Source organism: Mizuhopecten yessoensis, unplaced genomic scaffold, assembly GCF_002113885.1.
Source record: "Mizuhopecten yessoensis strain PY_sf001 unplaced genomic scaffold, ASM211388v2 scaffold1429, whole genome shotgun sequence".
Lineage (NCBI taxonomy): Eukaryota > Metazoa > Mollusca > Bivalvia > Pectinida > Pectinidae > Mizuhopecten > Mizuhopecten yessoensis.
In genome coordinates this window covers 857,882-880,713 of record NW_018404042.1, presented here as the reverse complement: position 1 = coordinate 880,713, position 22,832 = coordinate 857,882, and the positions used below count along the sequence as shown (strand labels likewise).

General features: G+C 38.6%; 1 protein-coding gene across 1 annotated transcript in view; it reads left to right on the top strand.

Moving 5' to 3' along the window:
* LOC110462267 (kinesin-like protein KIF11-B) overlaps positions 1-22,617 on the top strand; it is a 49,151-nt gene extending 26,534 nt beyond the window's left edge. The window contains exons 18-25 of the mRNA XM_021516173.1: positions 384-445; positions 4,921-5,020; positions 6,285-6,368; positions 8,637-8,732; positions 14,826-15,048; positions 18,268-18,434; positions 20,954-21,061; positions 21,513-22,617. Of these exons, the coding sequence (XP_021371848.1) occupies positions 384-445; positions 4,921-5,020; positions 6,285-6,368; positions 8,637-8,732; positions 14,826-15,048; positions 18,268-18,434; positions 20,954-21,061; positions 21,513-21,641 (969 nt within the window). The 3' untranslated portion in view covers positions 21,642-22,617. The remainder of the gene's footprint in view (positions 1-383; positions 446-4,920; positions 5,021-6,284; positions 6,369-8,636; positions 8,733-14,825; positions 15,049-18,267; positions 18,435-20,953; positions 21,062-21,512) is intronic.
* Positions 22,618-22,832: the final 215 nt, after the last annotated feature.

Sequence of the window (22,832 nt, the reverse complement as noted above, 5' to 3'; positions counted from 1 at the left end):
TCCTAGGGTCATGGTATTTGGTCTGTAGCATGCTCGGGTAGAGAACTATCATTTTTGTACTATGGAATGATTTTGATACTCTTTGAAGGTTATATGGTCGATATTTTAATATTCCAACAAAATAAAGGAATAGAATATACTGATACTTAATGTATATATGGGTAGATAGCTTATTATCTAAATTGTTTGAGTAAATTTGACATTGACCAGGTAGGCAATACACATCCACAGTCCACACCCAATGGGCCTTTTGTTTACTGTATACTAAAATATCTATGCAGACAAAAGAAAATGACTTTTCGGAGAAGAAGTACTGAATTATGAGAAAATCTTTTGTTTTGTCACATTAAGTTGAAGATGACTTTTTTTGTTCGTTCTGACAGACAAGGAATCGTAAGCTATCCAGACAGCAGGCAGTGCGACAATTCCACGACACCTTAATAGGGTAAGTGTATATATATAAAGGTTTCTGTGTAAGTCCTTGTTGAGTGTGAACCTAATGTCAGTGTATGGTCCAGGTGTAAATACAATGTTTGGACTATTCGATCTATACATCCTTAGATGGAGATTTGCTATCACATCCTTAGATGGAGATTAGCTATCACATCCTTAGATGGAGATTAGCTATCACATCCTTAGATGGAGATTTGTTATCACATCCTTAGATGGAGATTTGCTATCACATCCTTAGATGGAGATTTGCTATCACATCCTTAGATGGAGATTTGCTATCACATCCTTAGATGGAGATTTGCTATCACATCCTTAGATGGAGATTTGCTATCACATCCTTAGATGGAGATTTGCTATCACATCCTTAGATGGAGATTTGCTATCACATCCTTAGATGGAGATTTGCTATCACATCCTTAGATGGAGATTTGCTATCACATCCTTAGATGGAGATTTGCTATCACATCCTTAGATGGAGATTTGCTATCACATCCTTAGATGGAGATTTGCTATCACATCCTTAGATGGAGATTTGCTATCACATCCTTAGATGGAGATTTGCTATCACATCCTTAGATGGAGATTTGCTATCACATCCTTAGATGGAGATTTGCTATCACATCCTTAGATGGAGATTTGCTATCACATCCTTAGATGGAGATTTGCTATCACATCCTTAGATGGAGATTTGCTATCACATCCTTAGATGGAGATTTGCTATCACATCCTTAGATGGAGATTTGCTATCACATCCTTAGATGGAGATTTGCTATCACATCCTTAGATGGAGATTTGCTATCACATCCTTAGATGGAGATTTGCTATCACATCCTTAGATGGAGATTTGCTATCACATCCTTAGATGGAGATTTGCTATCACATCCTTAGATGGAGATTTGCTATCACATCCTTAGATGGAGATTTGCTATCACATCCTTAGATGGAGATTTGCTATCACATCCTTAGATGGAGATTTGCTATCACATCCTTAGATGGAGATTTGCTATCACATCCTTAGATGGAGATTTGCTATCACATCCTTAGATGGAGATTTGCTATCACATCCTTAGATGGAGATTTGCTATCACATCCTTAGATGGAGATTTGCTATCACATCCTTAGATGGAGATTTGCTATCACATCCTTAGATGGAGATTTGCTATCACATCCTTAGATGGAGATTTGCTATCACATCCTTAGATGGAGATTTGCTATCACATCCTTAGATGGAGATTTGCTATCACATCCTTAGATGGAGATTTGCTATCACATCCTTAGATGGAGATTTGCTATCACATCCTTAGATGGAGATTTGCTATCACATCCTTAGATGGAGATTTGCTATCACATCCTTAGATGGAGATTTGCTATCACATCCTTAGATGGAGATTTGCTATCACATCCTTAGATGGAGATTTGCTATCACATCCTTAGATGGAGATTTGCTATCACATCCTTAGATGGAGATTTGCTATCACATCCTTAGATGGAGATTTGCTATCACATCCTTAGATGGAGATTTGCTATCACATCCTTAGATGGAGATTTGCTATCACATCCTTAGATGGAGATTTGCTATCACATCCTTAGATGGAGATTTGCTATCACATCCTTAGATGGAGATTTGCTATCACATCCTTAGATGGAGATTTGCTATCACATCCTTAGATGGAGATTTGCTATCACATCCTTAGATGGAGATTTGCTATCACATCCTTAGATGGAGATTTGCTATCACATCCTTAGATGGAGATTTGCTATCACATCCTTAGATGGAGATTTGCTATCACATCCTTAGATGGAGATTTGCTATCACATCCTTAGATGGAGATTTGCTATCACATCCTTAGATGGAGATTTGCTATCACATCCTTAGATGGAGATTTGCTATCACATCCTTAGATGGAGATTTGCTATCACATCCTTAGATGGAGATTTGCTATCACATCCTTAGATGGAGATTTGCTATCACATCCTTAGATGGAGATTTGCTATCACATCCTTAGATGGAGATTTGCTATCACATCCTTAGATGGAGATTTGCTATCACATCCTTAGATGGAGATTTGCTATCACATCCTTAGATGGAGATTTGCTATCACATCCTTAGATGGAGATTTGCTATCACATCCTTAGATGGAGATTTGCTATCACATCCTTAGATGGAGATTTGCTATCACATCCTTAGATGGAGATTTGCTATCACATCCTTAGATGGAGATTTGCTATCACATCCTTAGATGGAGATTTGCTATCACATCCTTAGATGGAGATTTGCTATCACATCCTTAGATGGAGATTTGTTATCACATCCTTAGATGGAGATTTGCTATCACATCCTTAGATGGAGATTTGCTATCACATCCTTAGATGGAGATTTGCTATCACATCCTTAGATGGAGATTTGCTATCACATCCTTAGATGGAGATTTGCTATCACATCCTTAGATGGAGATTTGCTATCACATCCTTAGATGGAGATTTGCTATCACATCCTTAGATGGAGATTTGCTATCACATCCTTAGATGGAGATTTGCTATCACATCCTTAGATGGAGATTTGCTATCACATCCTTAGATGGAGATTTGCTATCACATCCTTAGATGGAGATTTGCTATCACATCCTTAGATGGAGATTTGCTATCACATCCTTAGATGGAGATTTGCTATCACATCCTTAGATGGAGATTTGCTATCACATCCTTAGATGGAGATTTGCTATCACATCCTTAGATGGAGATTTGCTATCACATCCTTAGATGGAGATTTGCTATCACATCCTTAGATGGAGATTTGCTATCACATCCTTAGATGGAGATTTGCTATCACATCCTTAGATGGAGATTTGCTATCACATCCTTAGATGGAGATTTGCTATCACATCCTTAGATGGAGATTTGCTATCACATCCTTAGATGGAGATTTGCTATCACATCCTTAGATGGAGATTTGCTATCACATCCTTAGATGGAGATTTGCTATCACATCCTTAGATGGAGATTTGCTATCACATCCTTAGATGGAGATTTGCTATCACATCCTTAGATGGAGATTTGCTATCACATCCTTAGATGGAGATTTGCTATCACATCCTTAGATGGAGATTTGCTATCACATCCTTAGATGGAGATTTGCTATCACATCCTTAGATGGAGATTTGCTATCACATCCTTAGATGGAGATTTGCTATCACATCCTTAGATGGAGATTTGCTATCACATCCTTAGATGGAGATTTGCTATCACATCCTTAGATGGAGATTTGTTATCACATCCTTAGATGGAGATTTGCTATCACATCCTTAGATGGAGATTCGCTATCACATACTTAAATGGAGATTTGCTCTCACATCCTTAAATGGATATTTGTTATCACATCCTTAGATGGAGATTTGTTATCACATACTTAAATGGATATTTGCTCTCACATCCTCTGACAGAGATTTGCTCTCACATCCTTTGACAGAGATTTGCTCTCACATCCCCTGACAGAGATTTGCTCTCACATCCTTTGACAGAGATTTGCTCTCACATCCTTTGACAGAGATTTGCTCTCACATCCTTTGACAGAGATTTGCTCTCACATCCTCTGACAGAGATTTGCTCTCACATCTTCTGACAGAGATTTGCTATCACATCCTCTGACGGAGATTTGTTATCACATACTTAAATGGAGATTTGCTCCCACGGATATTTACACTTTTGATTTTACACCAAAATAGCATATCTAACATCATTTTATACAGCACATCTCCATTGTTTGATATCTAGCCGCCACAAGACTAACAATGATATCATTATTTACATTCCATTCAGAATGAAAACATCAATGATGTATGTGCCTGTGTCAAAATGTATATGCCAATATTCATACCATTTAATTGTGATTTTCATGCCATATCAAAAAAGTTTTGTATTCAGAGTGTGGCCTGGAAAAGCCTTGAATTTCTCTTTGGGCTTTAAAAATCTTTAAATCCTGATTGATAATATATTATAGTAAGAGGTTCACCCAGAGCTACTGCTAAAATGTATAGCCAAACCGTTACAGATTTCTTCATCATTGATTGATGTGAGAACACCAAGAAAACATTGGCTCTTGTCAATATTTTAACATGAATTGTTCATAAGGAGTATCTAACTATAATATGCAGGCTTTTATGACAAGATGATAAAAAAAAACACAAAAAAACTTTGTCACTAAACAGATTTTGATCAAACTTTGCACAAAGGTCAAGTATAAAAAATACCTTCAATGAGTTCCTGTTGTAATGCCACGGCCCAGTTCACCTTTATGACTTATTCATGTATACATTTGTCAGAAGTTGGCAATGACATCAAGTTAGCATGGATAAGAGGCATTCATGTCTTACAGACATTTGTACTGGACTTCATACCACATTACAAACAAAATAAAGTCATCGAAATTGACAATTATAACAAATGAGCACCTGCTGTCTCATCTTGCAGTAATCTACAGGAAGTGCAGACAGGAGCCGACCAGACAAAGCCAGAACTGATGGGAGTTGTAGCCTCTAACTGTACCAACAACCAGACTGACCTCTCACAGGTAAGGAGGGAGGGGGCAGTGTACATTCTGTAGGGTGTGTGTGACCTATATATATAACAACCAGACTGACCTCTCACAGGTAAGGAGGGAGGAGACAGTGTACATTCTGTAGGGTGTGTGTGACCTATATATATAACAACCAGACTTACCTCTCACAGCTAAGGAGGGAGGGGGCAGTGTACATTCTGTAGGGTGTGTGTGACCTATATATATAACAACCAGACTGACCTCTCACAGCTAAGGAGGGAGGGGGCAGTTTACATTCTGTAGGGTGTGTGTGACCTATATATATAACAACCAGAGTGACCTCTCACAGGTAAGGAGGGAGGGGGCAGTGTGCATTCTGTAGCATGTGTGACCTATATATATAACAACCAGAGTGACCTCTCACAGATAAGGACGGAGGGGACAGTGTACATTCTGTAGCGTGTGTGACCTATATATATAACAACCAGAGTGACCTCTCACAGGTAAGGATGGAGGGGACAGTGTACATTCTGTAGGGTATGTGTGACATATATACAACAACCAGAGTGACCTCTCACAGGTAAGGATGGAGGGGACAGTGTACATTCTGTAGCGAGTGTGAACTATATATATAACAACCAGACTGACCTCTCACAGGAAAGGATGGAGGGGACAGTGTACATTCTGTAGTGTGTGTGACCTATATATATAACAACCAGACTGACCTCTCACAGGAAAGGATGGAGGGGACAGTGTACATTCTGTAGCGAGTGTGAACTATATATATAACAACCAGACTGACCTCTCACAGGTAAGGATGGAGGGGTCAGTGTACATTCTGTAGGGTATGTGTGACATATATACAACAACCAGAGTGACCTCTAACAGGTAAGGATGGAGGGGACAGTGTACATTCTGTAGGGTATGTGCGACATATATACAACAACCAGAGTGACCTCTCACAGGTAAGGATGGAGGGGTCAGTGTACTTTCTGTAGCGTGTGTGACCTATATATATAACAACAAGACTGACCTCTCACAGGTAAGGATGGAGGGGACAGTGTACATTCTGTCGGGATGTTGACTTCATCTTCATTTTGAAACCCTCCTCGGTCAATATTGACGATTACGAAATAGTATCGTTGACCATTGACATATAACCATAAGTTACAAAAAAATGTACTACATTACATCATACTAAGTAACAGAAATATTTCTTCAGAATTTTTGCGCTGAAATTATTCCTATCTTATATATGCTGATTGTTTTGTAAAATTTGTCAATGTTGTGTGGCCAGGTGCTGACTGAGGTGGACAAGTCTACAGGGACGTGTGAGGACATTAGACAGAAAGTCAGAGAAATCAACAGCCACACCCAGCAGGTAAGTCCTCAACATTAAAATACTCCCAAACAAATTTTTGGGGGGGGGGGGGGGGGGGGATGAAATTTTCATGCAAGTTTACTGGTCAATAATGTGAAATATTATCTGCAGAATAATATGACAAGCGTATAACTGAACAGCAATAAACTTCACAGCCATAATGTCACCATGAAATTGCGCACATGTGTTTGTGACGATTCATATACATAAAGAGTAGTGATGTTTGAAAATAGGCTATATCACACATCTAGTAGTTTTGTTGATGATTTGTTTAAGGAAAAACCAGGATAATTTTGTAATAAAGCCTATTCATTTGACTATTTGACACTTAAGGTGGCTCCACACTTTCGCAATTAACCAGCAAAATTCGTTGAAACTTTCATATAATGGTTATGCAACTATGTAGAGTTAATTTTATGAAAATCTAAACATTCCGATAGTTTGGGGAATTTTTTGGAAAAAATACCAAAAAATTGAATTTTCGCCACTTTTAATATTTTCCGGTTTTTTTGTGTGTGGCATTGTTCGGAACAATAAAAACAATAAAAAAAATGAAAAGAAGCATTTATAATTAATCCTAAAAATATTTTATTTATCGCAAAATATGTAACACATGTTACACAAAGTGTTTTTTATTGAATTTGAACGGATAAAAGTGATTATCTACAAGCTAAAAGCAAACAGGACACACAGATCTATACATATAGAGTGAGAAATTGAACAAAATATACACAATGGCTTTATAATTAATTTATTTTACATTTTACAATCACTTTGATCCGGGTGAGAGTTATCTTCCTTGAAAAAAATCGGAACTTTTTGCAGAGGGATGACATTTACACAATGACAGTTGTCTCTGTTTACATATAACAAATGATGGAAATAAATCAAAAATATGATATCAAAATTATCAATTTATTGTTCTTTAATGGAACCAAATTACCCTCAGTCATGTACACTTTGGACATCATTCCACAGTCCGCTAACTCACGGTATATTTATAATTACATGTCAGGTACATATGTGACCAGAGGCTATCGCATGGTATGCCGTTCTCACGTGCCCTCACACATGCATTTCATAGGTATCTTGATATTTTACAAAACATTATTTTCACAGAGTAAGTAGACTACATTTGTAAACACGATTTAATCGACAGAGCGAAACTCCCTCAGCTTATGAACTCGTGTAAGCACGTGATATGCACATATGAGGTTGGTACGTCCGCATTCCATGTGTTTCCTATATGACCTTCTTGAGGTCGTCTGGTCTCATGTCACTGTCTTCCCGTGAGTCGTTTATGTCAATGAATTGGAAAGCTTTATTCCTGAAGTACGTGTGATTATACATTTCCCGGTAAAATCTCGATATCGGGTGTTGACATATCATCGGCACGCACGTGTACTACTGTTTACCAGGGGCCTGTTCGTTTATGCGGAACAACCGGTTTGACCGTTTATAAATGTAACAATTCCGGGTATATATCCTGGCGGACCTACAAATGTGTATGCAAGACTTGCAAGGCTTTCTCAAGGCTCGCCTGAAAGCAGCATCAGATAACTAGGTCTGACCTTATTTAATAAACGAACAACAGTGGTCCGATCGGTTTGACCGTTTAAACGCAAACGGCCCAGGTGCTACTATAATTTGCACTACGATATTGAATACCCGATACGCAAAACGGAAATGACGACATGGTGTACATGCACATTTCGATCAAGATAATTGAGTCCAGCTGTACTTTTTCCGGAAGTACGTCACGAAAATGGACGCTGATGACGATGTGTCGAGCCACCTTAATATGCCAAGTGTCCCGATGCTGTGCTAAGACACTACGGATATTTAGTACTTTCACTTGTCTAGATAGTGATATGATAATCTGTGTAAATTTTATTTTCTGATTTTGAGTCAAAATCGCGAAAAATTTATGACCGCGTAAATAACCCATTATACAGTATACTGTTTCCCAGATTGAATGGTGTTGATGGTCAGAGCAAACCAGACAGAGTTTATGGGAATTCTTGTTGTTAAACATTATCCTGAAAAGAAATTTTAGTTAATGACAAAAAACTCTTTATATATTAAATGGCTCACAAAAATAATAACTAGCCATGATAACAGTAATTTCAGGATTATCAGGAATTAGACGTTTTCTCCCTTTAACCTTGTCTTTAACATTATAGTATAAGTATTTATATGCCCCTACAGTAATACAACCCTATATAATTATTTATATTTTTATACAAGTACCTCTTTGTGTGTGGACAGGTTTGGGTGCAGCATCTAGCAACAATTACAGAGAGAACTGCTGAGCACAGGGAAGTGATACGATCAGGACAGGAACACCACAACACCTTAACACAGGTAAGATCTAGTGTTACAGACAGACACATCCAGACAGGTTATAACACAGGTAAGATCTAGTGTTACAGACATAGACATCTAGACAGGCTATAACACAGGTAAGATCTAGTGTTACAGACACAGACATCCAGACAGGCTATAACACAGGTAAGATCTAGTGTTACAGACACAGACATCCAGACAGGCTATAACACAGGTAAGATCTAGTGTTACAGACACAGACATCTAGACAGGCCATAACACAGGTAAGATCTAGTGTTACAGACACAGACATCTAGACAGGCCATAACACAGGTAAGATCTAGTGTTACAGACACAGACATCTAGACAGGCTATAACACAGGTAAGATCTAGTGTTACAGACACAGACATCTAGACAGGCTATAACACAGGTAAGATCTAGTGTTACAGACACAGACATCTAGACAGGCCATAACACAGGTAAGATCTAGTGTTACAGACACAGACATCTAGACAGGCTATAACACAGGTAAGATCTAGTGTTACAGACACAGACATCTAGACAGGCCATAACACAGGTAAGATCTAGTGTTACAGACACAGACATCTAGACAGGCTATAACACAGGTAAGATCTAGTGTTACAGACACAGACATCTAGACAGGCCATAACACAGGTAAGATCTAGTGTTACAGACACAGACATCTAGACAGGCTATAACACAGGTAAGATCTAGTGTTACAGACACAGACATCTAGACAGGCCATAACACAGGTAAGATCTAGTGTTACAGACACAGACATCTAGACAGGCCATAACACAGGTAAGATCTAGTGTTACAGACACAGACATCTAGACAGGCCATAACACAGGTAAGATCTAGTGTTACAGACACAGACATCTAGACAGGCCATAACACAGGTAAGATCTAGTGTTACAGACACAGACATCTAGACAGGCCATAACACAGGTAAGATCTAGTGTTACAGACACAGACATCTAGACAGGCCATAACACAGGTAAGATCTAGTGTTACAGACACAGACATCTAGACAGGCCATAACACAGGTAAGATCTAGTGTTACAGACACAGACATCTAGACAGGCCATAACACAGGTAAGATCTAGTGTTACAGACACAGACATCTAGACAGGCCATAACACAGGTAAGATCTAGTGTTACAGACACAGACATCTAGACAGGCCATAACACAGGTAAGATCTAGTGTTACAGACACAGACATCTAGACAGGCCATAACACAGGTAAGATCTAGTGTTACAGACACAGACATCTAGACAGGCCATAACACAGGTAAGATCTAGTGTTACAGACACAGACATCTAGACAGGCCATAACACAGGTAAGATCTAGTGTTACAGACACAGACATCTAGACAGGCCATAACACAGGTAAGATCTAGTGTTACAGACACAGACATCTAGACAGGCCATAACACAGGTAAGATCTAGTGTTACAGACACAGACATCTAGACAGGCCATAACACAGGTAAGATCTAGTGTTACAGACACAGACATCTAGACAGGCCATAACACAGGTAAGATCTAGTGTTACAGACACAGACATCTAGACAGGCCATAACACAGGTAAGATCTAGTGTTACAGACACAGACATCTAGACAGGCCATAACACAGGTAAGATCTAGTGTTACAGACACAGACATCTAGACAGGCCATAACACAGGTAAGATCTAGTGTTACAGACACAGACATCTAGACAGGCCATAACACAGGTAAGATCTAGTGTTACAGACACAGACATCTAGACAGGCCATAACACAGGTAAGATCTAGTGTTACAGACACAGACATCTAGACAGGCCATAACACAGGTAAGATCTAGTGTTACAGACACAGACATCTAGACAGGCCATAACACAGGTAAGATCTAGTGTTACAGACACAGACATCTAGACAGGCCATAACACAGGTAAGATCTAGTGTTACAGACACAGACATCTAGACAGGCCATAACACAGGTAAGATCTAGTGTTACAGACACAGACATCTAGACAGGCCATAACACAGGTAAGATCTAGTGTTACAGACACAGACATCTAGACAGGCCATAACACAGGTAAGATCTAGTGTTACAGACACAGACATCTAGACAGGCCATAACACAGGTAAGATCTAGTGTTACAGACACAGACATCTAGACAGGCCATAACACAGGTAAGATCTAGTGTTACAGACACAGACATCTAGACAGGCCATAACACAGGTAAGATCTAGTGTTACAGACACAGACATCTAGACAGGCCATAACACAGGTAAGATCTAGTGTTACAGACACAGACATCTAGACAGGCCATAACACAGGTAAGATCTAGTGTTACAGACACAGACATCTAGACAGGCCATAACACAGGTAAGATCTAGTGTTACAGACACAGACATCTAGACAGGCCATAACACAGGTAAGATCTAGTGTTACAGACACAGACATCTAGACAGGCCATAACACAGGTAAGATCTAGTGTTACAGACACAGACATCTAGACAGGCCATAACACAGGTAAGATCTAGTGTTACAGACACAGACATCTAGACAGGCCATAACACAGGTAAGATCTAGTGTTACAGACACAGACATCTAGACAGGCCATAACACAGGTAAGATCTAGTGTTACAGACACAGACATCTAGACAGGCCATAACACAGGTAAGATCTAGTGTTACAGACACAGACATCTAGACAGGCCATAACACAGGTAAGATCTAGTGTTACAGACACAGACATCTAGACAGGCCATAACACAGGTAAGATCTAGTGTTACAGACACAGACATCTAGACAGGCCATAACACAGGTAAGATCTAGTGTTACAGACACAGACATCTAGACAGGCCATAACACAGGTAAGATCTAGTGTTACAGACACAGACATCTAGACAGGCCATAACACAGGTAAGATCTAGTGTTACAGACACAGACATCTAGACAGGCCATAACACAGGTAAGATCTAGTGTTACAGACACAGACATCTAGACAGGCCATAACACAGGTAAGATCTAGTGTTACAGACACAGACATCTAGACAGGCCATAACACAGGTAAGATCTAGTGTTACAGACACAGACATCTAGACAGGCCATAACACAGGTAAGATCTAGTGTTACAGACACAGACATCTAGACAGGCCATAACACAGGTAAGATCTAGTGTTACAGACACAGACATCTAGACAGGCCATAACACAGGTAAGATCTAGTGTTACAGACACAGACATCTAGACAGGCCATAACACAGGTAAGATCTAGTGTTACAGACACAGACATCTAGACAGGCCATAACACAGGTAAGATCTAGTGTTACAGACACAGACATCTAGACAGGCCATAACACAGGTAAGATCTAGTGTTACAGACACAGACATCTAGACAGGCCATAACACAGGTAAGATCTAGTGTTACAGACACAGACATCTAGACAGGCCATAACACAGGTAAGATCTAGTGTTACAGACACAGACATCTAGACAGGCCATAACACAGGTAAGATCTAGTGTTACAGACACAGACATCTAGACAGGCCATAACACAGGTAAGATCTAGTGTTACAGACACAGACATCTAGACAGGCCATAACACAGGTAAGATCTAGTGTTACAGACACAGACATCTAGACAGGCCATAACACAGGTAAGATCTAGTGTTACAGACACAGACATCTAGACAGGCCATAACACAGGTAAGATCTAGTGTTACAGACACAGACATCTAGACAGGCCATAACACAGGTAAGATCTAGTGTTACAGACACAGACATCTAGACAGGCCATAACACAGGTAAGATCTAGTGTTACAGACACAGACATCTAGACAGGCCATAACACAGGTAAGATCTAGTGTTACAGACACAGACATCTAGACAGGCCATAACACAGGTAAGATCTAGTGTTACAGACACAGACATCTAGACAGGCCATAACACAGGTAAGATCTAGTGTTACAGACACAGACATCTAGACAGGCCATAACACAGGTAAGATCTAGTGTTACAGACACAGACATCTAGACAGGCCATAACACAGGTAAGATCTAGTGTTACAGACACAGACATCTAGACAGGCCATAACACAGGTAAGATCTAGTGTTACAGACACAGACATCTAGACAGGCCATAACACAGGTAAGATCTAGTGTTACAGACACAGACATCTAGACAGGCCATAACACAGGTAAGATCTAGTGTTACAGACACAGACATCTAGACAGGCCATAACACAGGTAAGATCTAGTGTTACAGACACAGACATCTAGACAGGCCATAACACAGGTAAGATCTAGTGTTACAGACACAGACATCTAGACAGGCCATAACACAGGTAAGATCTAGTGTTACAGACACAGACATCTAGACAGGCCATAACACAGGTAAGATCTAGTGTTACAGACACAGACATCTAGACAGGCCATAACACAGGTAAGATCTAGTGTTACAGACACAGACATCTAGACAGGCCATAACACAGGTAAGATCTAGTGTTACAGACACAGACATCTAGACAGGCCATAACACAGGTAAGATCTAGTGTTACAGACACAGACATCTAGACAGGCCATAACACAGGTAAGATCTAGTGTTACAGACACAGACATCTAGACAGGCCATAACACAGGTAAGATCTAGTGTTACAGACACAGACATCTAGACAGGCCATAACACAGGTAAGATCTAGTGTTACAGACACAGACATCTAGACAGGCCATAACACAGGTAAGATCTAGTGTTACAGACACAGACATCTAGACAGGCCATAACACAGGTAAGATCTAGTGTTACAGACACAGACATCTAGACAGGCCATAACACAGGTAAGATCTAGTGTTACAGACACAGACATCTAGACAGGCCATAACACAGGTAAGATCTAGTGTTACAGACACAGACATCTAGACAGGCCATAACACAGGTAAGATCTAGTGTTACAGACACAGACATCTAGACAGGCCATAACACAGGTAAGATCTAGTGTTACAGACACAGACATCTAGACAGGCCATAACACAGGTAAGATCTAGTGTTACAGACACAGACATCTAGACAGGCCATAACACAGGTAAGATCTAGTGTTACAGACACAGACATCTAGACAGGCCATAACACAGGTAAGATCTAGTGTTACAGACACAGACATCTAGACAGGCCATAACACAGGTAAGATCTAGTGTTACAGACACAGACATCTAGACAGGCCATAACACAGGTAAGATCTAGTGTTACAGACACAGACATCTTGACATGCCATAACACAGGTAAGATATAATGTTACAGACACTGACATCTAGACAGGCTATGACACAGGTAAGATCTAGTGTTACAGACACAGACATCTTGACATGCCATAACACAGGTAAGATATAATGTTCCAGACACTGACATCTAGCCAGGCCATAACACAGGTAAGATCTAGTGTTACTGACACACATCTAGACAGGCCCTAACACAGGTAAGATATAATGTTACAGACACTGGCATCTAGACAGGCCATAACACAGGTAAGATCTAGTGTTACAGACATATGCATCTAGACAGGATATAACACAGGTAACATTTTGGACAGTTTTTCCATGTTGTTGAAATAAAAAGATATGGAATGTTCTTGGGTTTTGCCAAGGACTGTCATTTCTTGTGTTGTTGTTTTTTAAAGTTAGGATTTAAAGTAATTTGTTGCAAAAGATAGAGCGTTACACTTTGACTAACATCACAATCACTTTTTTTAACAATTACAGATTCCCAAAATGGTACACCAATCACAGGCCCTGAAACCATTGTTTATATCTATTTATGTAGTGTTTTGATTTTTACAAATAATTTGAAAATGTTCTGGCAGTGTACCAATCTTGGTAGATTCCTGTTTTTGTAGCATCATGGCAGACTACAGAATTGATTTTCCGAAAGTCTGTATTTCCCTATTCCTCTTTCTATTGGGTGGATGGTCATGTTGTCATATCAACATTTTCTATTGGGTGGATTGTCATGTTGTCATATCAACATTTTCTATTTGGTGGATGGTCATGTTGTCATATCAACATTTTCTATTGGGTGGATGGTCATGTTGTCATATCAACATTTTCTATAAAAAATGTTGGCTTTTACATACAGACTCTGATCAAGGAGGGCCAAAGTCATACAGATAACCTGGTGTCCCAGCTGCAAGGAAACCTACAACAGTGGGTCGCCCACACCCAGGACAGACAGACAGACATGGACACACAGGCACAGTTAACTGCTGATTGGTCAAATAACTTGTCAGCTGACCTACAAAGACATTCACACGATGTGGAGGCTTTTCTGCACGAGGAACTAAGGAAAGACATCCCAACAGGTAGGATTGTTACAAAGATTTTGTAAAGAAATCATTTCTTCAATTTTACTTTACTGAAGTACTGTTATAATTTTAAGTCACCCACCAGTTCTGGAGGGGGGGACTATAGGTTTGCACTCTGTCCATCCGTTCGTTCAAAGAGTTGGAGCATATCTTTTTCACTATTTCACTTCGAATGACCTGATTTGGTATGCAAGTATGGCTTGGTTGGTGTTGAGAGAGTACAAGTAGTATGTCACTGTGAACTACATCCTGAAGTAGGTGCACAGCTCAGTAAATAAAGAAATCTTAACCGGTGGGGGACTATGGATTGTCTTGCAATATACTTTGCCTTGTTTATAGTCATCTTATAACATATATAATAGATCTCAACTTACATAAGGTTCACATAAGTATTGACATGTGCACATATTGACACCATGCGGAATTAAACAATTACTGTTCTGGAGACAATTCTGTCTCAGGAATTTGAACCAGGATACTAAAATCTCATTAAAGATAATTAGAAAAAAGTCTAACTGAAGTAAGATAAACATCCACTACTAAATGAAATGTCTCTAGCTTTACACAGGGGATACAGAGATGTCTAGATATACACAAGGGATACAGAGATATCTAGTTATACACATGGGATACAGAGATATATAGATATACAGGGGATACAGAGATATCTAGTTATACACAGGGGATACAGAGATATCTAGCTATACACAGGGGATACAGAGATGTCTAGCTATACACAGGGGATACAGAGATATCTAGTTATACACAGGGGATACAGAGATGTCTAGATATACAGGGGATACAGAGATATCTAGTTATACACAGGGGATACAGAGATATCTAGCTATACACAGGGGATACAGAGATGTCTAGCTATACACAGGGGATATAGAGATATCTAATTATACACATGGGATACAGAGATATCTAGTTATACACATGGGATACAGAGATATCTAGTAATACACAGGGGATACAGAGATATCTAGATATACAGGGGATACAGAGATATCTAGATATACACAGGGGATACAGAGATATCTAGATATACACAAGGGATACAGAGATGTCTAGATATACACAAGGGATACAGAGATATCTAGATATACAGGGGATATAGAGATATCTAGATATACAGGGAATACAGAGATATCTAGATATACAGGGAATACAGAGATATCTAGATATACACAGGGGATACAGAGATATCTAGCTATACACAAGGGATACAGAGATATCTAGCTATACACAGGGGATACAGAGATATCTAGATATACACAGGGGATACAGAGATATCTAGATATACAGGGGATACAGAGATATCTTGCTATACACAGGGGATACAGAGATGTCTAGCTATACACAGGGGATACAGAGATATCTAGTTATACACAGGGGATACAGAGATGTCTAGATATACACAAGGGATACAGAGATATCTAGTTATACACAGGGGATACAGAGATATATAGATATACAGGGGATACAGAGATATCTAGTTATACACAGGGGATACAGAGATATCTTGCTATACACAGGGGATACAGAGATGTCTAGCTATACACAGGGGATACAGAGATATCTAGTTATACACAGGGGATACAGAGATGTCTAGATATACACAAGGGATACAGAGATATCTAGTTATACACAGGGGATACAGAGATATATAGATATACAGGGGATACAGAGATATCTAGTTATACACAGGGGATACAGAGATATCTAGCTATACACAGGGGATACAGAGATGTCTAGCTATACACAGGGGATACAGAGATATCTAGTTATACACAGGGGATACAGAGATATATAGATATACAGGGGATACAGAGATATCTAGTTATACAGGGGATACAGAGATATCTAAATATACAGGGGATACAGAGATATCTAGTTATAAACAAGGGATACAGAGATATCTAGTTATACACAGGGGATACTGTCCGTCCACAAATTTTGTTCCTGACTGATAACTTTGGTATTTATTGACCGATGTACATGAAACTTGGTCAAGATGTTCAGTTCACAAAAATACACATTGAGGTAATAAGTCAAGGTCATTAGGTTCAAAGGTCAAGGTCGAATTTTACATCTTTTCACTGATCAACATTTTGTTATGACATTATGAAGCAAAGTTGATCAAAATTAAACAAGGAGTCAACTGACAAAAGTTCAAGGTCATCGGGTCAGAGGTCAAGGTCAAATTTTGTAGCTTTTCACTGGTGAACATTTTCGCTATGACATTATGGAGCAAAGTTGTTCGGAATTAAACAAAGAGACACACTGAGGTAAAAAGTCGAAGTCAAAGGTCAAGGTCATTAGATTCAAAGGTTAAGGTCAAATTTTGCACCTTTTCACTGATGAACATTTTGCTATGACATGATGAAGCAAAGTTGATCAGAATTAAACAAGGAGTCAACTGACCAAAGGTCAAGGTCATTGGGTCAAAGTTCAAGGTTAAATTTTGTATATTTTCACTGGTTAACATTTCGCTATGACATTTTGGAGCAATGTAGCTCAGTATTAAACAAGGAGTCAATTGACCAAAGGTCAAGGTCAAAGGTGAAGGTTAAATTTTGTACCTTTTTCTTGATGAACATTTTGTTATGACATTATGAAGCAATGTTGTTCAGAACTTAACACAGAGTCAACTGACCTTAGGTCCAGGTTATGGGGTCCAAAGGGTCAAGGTCAAGTTTTGTATTTTCACTGATGAACATTTTGTTATGATATTAAGAAGCAAAGTTGGTCGGAATTAAAGAATAAGTCAATTGACCAAAGATCAGGGTCACAGTGGGTTAATGGTCAAGGTCATTTGGGTCCAAAGGTCAAAGACAAAGTGGATCTCTGACTTTGACCCTGGCTCTTGATGGAGGAGGTATATAAGATGAAATAAAACAAATCAAAGCTAACAAATGAGTATTGCAACGGTATTTACATTTCTGTTAGCCCAGCAAATATGGAGGTGGAAGGAAACAAGACTCACGTCATAGTACATGTAAAATGTATATTTTGCTTCCTTGCGATTCTTTTTGAAGTCCAAATATCAAACGTCAAGCTCAGCTATATGGGCAGATTGCTTCTTGATGATTATGGGGGATATTGCCACAAGACGAGGCCCTTACTGACCTGTTAGTGTTCTAGTTATACACAGGGGATACAGATAATTGCTTTAGATTTCTATACATGAGAGTCAATGTTTCTTGTTTACAGGTAAAACTCCACAGAGAAGAAACATGACGTACCCGCTACAGCTGACAAAGACCTCTGAGCATGACATCTTACTCGACGACTTCAGAGCCGACTACGTCAGTGACCCACTTGTTACAGACCTAAGCAGTTCTCTGGACGCTGTGGCCGAGTCAAGTCAAGTTAGTAAGGTATATCAACCATCTGTTACTTATATACCTCAGACTGGTGGCCCTCGCCTTCTGTCTAATCAGTAGTCAAATTAGTAAGGTCAACCATCTGTATACTTTTTAGCCCACCATCATCTGATGGTGGACTATTTAAATCGCTCTGCGTCCGTGGTCTGTTGTCCGTCCGTCCGTCCGTCAGTCATCCGTCCTTAAACAATTCTTATCATCGCTATTTCTCAGAAAGTACAAAAGGGATCTTTCTCAAATTGTATATGTAGGTTCCCCTTGGTCCCTAGTTGTGCAGGGCAACTTTTGAGACTGATCAGATAAACAACATGGCCAACAGGCAGCCATCTTGGATTTTGATAGTGAATAAATAAATAAATAAATATACAACATTTGATATAGCGCTTTATCTAGCTAACATAAGCCACTCTAAAGCGCTTTACAGTACATAGATATACAATTTTATACAGTCAAGGTGAAGGTTTGTTATCGCTATTTCTCGGGAATTACCCAAGGGATCTTTCTCAAATTTCATATGTAGATTCCCCTTGGTCCCTAGTTAAGCAGGGCACCTTTTGAGACTGATGGGATAAACAACATGGCCGACAGGCAGCTATCTTGGATTTTGATAGTGAAGGTTTGTTATCGCTATTTCTCAGGAAGAACTGGAGGGATCTTTCCCAAGTTTGTTATGTAGGCTTTCCTAGGTCTTTAGTTGTGCATGTTTAATTTTGAGAATGATCAGATAAACAAAATGGCCGATAGGCCACCATCCTGGATTGTGACATTAAAGGTTTATCACTATTTCTCAGGAAGAACTGGAGGGTTCTTTCCCAAATTTGTTATGTAGGCTTCCCTAGGTCTGTAGTTGTGCATGTTTAATTTTGAGAATGATCAGAAAATCAAAATGTCCAACAGGCAGCCATCTTGGATTTTGACATTGACGGTTTGTTATCGCTATTTCTCTGGAAGTACTGGAGGGATCTTTTTCAAATTTGATATGTATGTTTTCCTTGGTCCTTCGTGTGCAGGTTACCTTTTGAGACTGATCAGATATAACAAAATGGCCTACAGTCAGCCATCTTTGATTTTGAAAGTGAATGTTTGTTATCGTTGTTTCTCAATAAGTGGTTGAGAGATCTTTCTCAAATCTTATATGTAGGTTTCCCTAGGTCCTTAGTTGTGCATATTTACTTTTGAGACTGATCAGATTAACAAAATGGCAGACAGGCAGTCATCTTGGATTTTGAAAATGAAGGTTTGTTATGGCTATTACTCAGGAAGCACTGAAGAGATCTTTCTGAAATTCTATATGCAGGTTCCCCACTATCCTTTATTGTTCATGTTTACTTTTGAAACTGATCAGATAAACAAAATGGCTGACCGACAGCCATCTTCGATTTTTGACATTGAAGGTTTGTTAGTACTATTTCTCAGGAATAACTTGAGGGATTTTTCTCAAAAGTTACCCCAAGGTGCATTTACTGTTAACATGACTTGATCAAACAGATTAGAGGAAAGAAGAGAAAAGATCGAACTGACAAAGAACTAATGAAGATGGTACCATGGTGGGTGCCAAGATCCTTCTGGGATCTCTTGTTTCACAATTAATGCAAGTCTGAATACTTCTGTTTTTAAAATTGTAATATTCAATTGTTTTTAAGCTGATTGTAGATCTAAAACAGCATATATCTTTTTTTTTAAATGTGAAAAAAACAGATTCATCATTTATTAAATGTTGAAATTATACTCTGGAAGCCTTTCTCTTTTCTTAGAGATTAAATTGTTCAATCTAAGCTGATGCTAGAAGAAATTTAGATTTATATTTAGATTTATATATTGTAAGTTCAGACTTATATTTTTCCTTTATTTAGTGATAGAGAAGTGTTTTACTATAAAAAAAATGTTGATTACAAATTCCTGATAATAACAAAGTCACCAACTTGTGTCTTGTGGCTAGGAACTGTCTAATAGGCATCAAACTCTGAAAGTATTTTCTTGGGTCCCCTAGGGTTTGTTACAATTGTGTTTTACTTGCACAAACCCCTGCAACGAAGTGGGGGGGGGGGGGGGGGGGCACTGGAATCACACTCACCCTCTGTCTTCTGTCCTCAAAATATTGTCTGGGCAAACTCCTCCTAAATTTGTTTTCACGGTTTTCAACTAAACTTAACAGATGTCATAAGTAACCCCTGATGTTGTGCATCAAGGTTTCATTTTGACCCTCTTTTATGGAGTTATGGCCCTTTGTTGAAAAATCCTTGTCCGGACAACTCTTCCAAAACTACTGGGCCAATTTCAAGGAAAGTTTACAGATATGGTAACTACCCCCTGATATTGTGTATTCGAGTAGTATTTTATTTTCATTTCGAAAGATCTGCTTTGTATTTATGTTGTGCACCTTGCTATAATTTATTCATTTTGTTTTCATTTCAATCCTTTTTAATTGAGGACAGATATTCCCTTTGTGCTAGTTGTGGGCTGTGGGAGGTATCTTTGTTAGCCTCTGGATAACAGTTCTAATTTATTTACAGAGGAGTGAGACGGAGGAGGTAGAATCTGCTCCTAGTGAGGTTGGCAGTGAATCTTCCTGTACGTCTGGGGTGTCCAGCTTTAGCAAAGCAAGTCGAGCGAGCAGCAAGGTAACAAGTGTTTGTATACAGCCAGACAACATTCACCCGTCTGTTTATGGGGAACAGTGGCATTTGTATCATCATAACACTATACAATGTGAATGATGTAAAAGTTCAAAGATTCGCTATTACATTACACCTTTGCATATATCCAAGTATACCTATAAATATTATACAAATATTTTGGTTTTGTTATTTCAATGTGTTAACAGAAAAACTGCCCATGTTCCTTTCAAAATAGGAAGCAGATGAAGGACTTTTCAAAAAGTGCCAAATAGTTTCTTTCGTATAATGTTGACTCGTACAAAAAGCACATGATAACGGCACTTAAGCTGACATGCCTTTTCAAAGATAGATACTTTCCAAGAAGAATTAGTAATTTAAACAGCTACTCTCATGAAGTACATTGACTGACTCCTATCTACAGAGAAGTATTAACATGCTCTACATTGTTTTATAGATGTCAAGTAAAGAAAACAAAACCAGGAAGCCAAAGTTGCCTTCTAAAGTGAAACAGAACAATGTTAACACAACTCCCAGAGGCAAGAGTCGTCTCCCTTTGAAATCTCACAACCCAACAGAGGCCTGATACAGCAATTCATACAAAATGTTTTCAGCAAAACAATATTTAATCTATCCAAGGTGTTTTAAAGTCTAAGATGATTTTTTTTTACATTTTATTTAATTTGTTTTTGTCCTATTCAGTGTTATTAACGACGACGGATTCGATTACAAAGACAATTGTTGTACACATCTCATACTGCTGGTTTTAAACAAATCTATTGTTCATTACACTAGGATTACCTTGCTCTACAGTGTATGTACTAGGGTACTGAATTAAATAGATCATCATACAGGGATAAGACATTTCCTTGTGTGGTCACTTCTGTACATTGTATGATCTGTAGTGTAACATCACTGAATTAAATGAATCACTGTTCAGGGGTGTGGAATTTGCTTTTATGGAACTCAAATGTGTGCAATTCTATGATTGGTAAATATTAAGTGTCTTAAAGCTTAAAAGACTGATGTTATTTTGAGACTGTCTGTTATCATTTCTAGGAAGTTTTATCATAAACTGAGTAAGCAGGGTTGACAGCCAATTTTTTTAATTAGACCCTTTGTTTTTTAAAAAAACATCTTGGCTTGTGTAGATAATAGGGGATATTTAATAGTTTCCTGCACAGGGGAAAAGGTCAGTATATTCTGGTTTAACGGGTGAAATATATATGGTATTCAATGGCAAAACCATTAAATTTTCTATAATTTGCGTTTTAAAACTATTTATGTTAAAAAAATTATTACATCAAATGGTTGGAGATGCAATACCAGTGACATCTCATTTCCTTTCTTATGACATCTTGCCATGTTTCACCTTTCATCATATTTCATCACTCATCACCTTACTACACATTTCATCTCATCACATTTCATCTCTCATCACATTTCATCTCTCATCACCTTTCATCACGACACTTTTCATCTCTCGTCACATTTCATCTCTCATCACATTTCATCACGTTTCATCACTTATAACATTTCATCTCTCATTACATTTCATCACTCATCACATTTTTCATCTCTCATCACATTTCATCACTCATCCCGTTTCATCACTCATTTAATTTTATCACACATCACATTTCATCTCTCATCACATTTCATCACTTATTACATTTCATCTCCAATCATGTTTCATCACTCATTACATTTCATCTTGCATCACATTTCATCTCATCACTCATTACATTTCATCTCAGATCACATTTCGTCACTCATC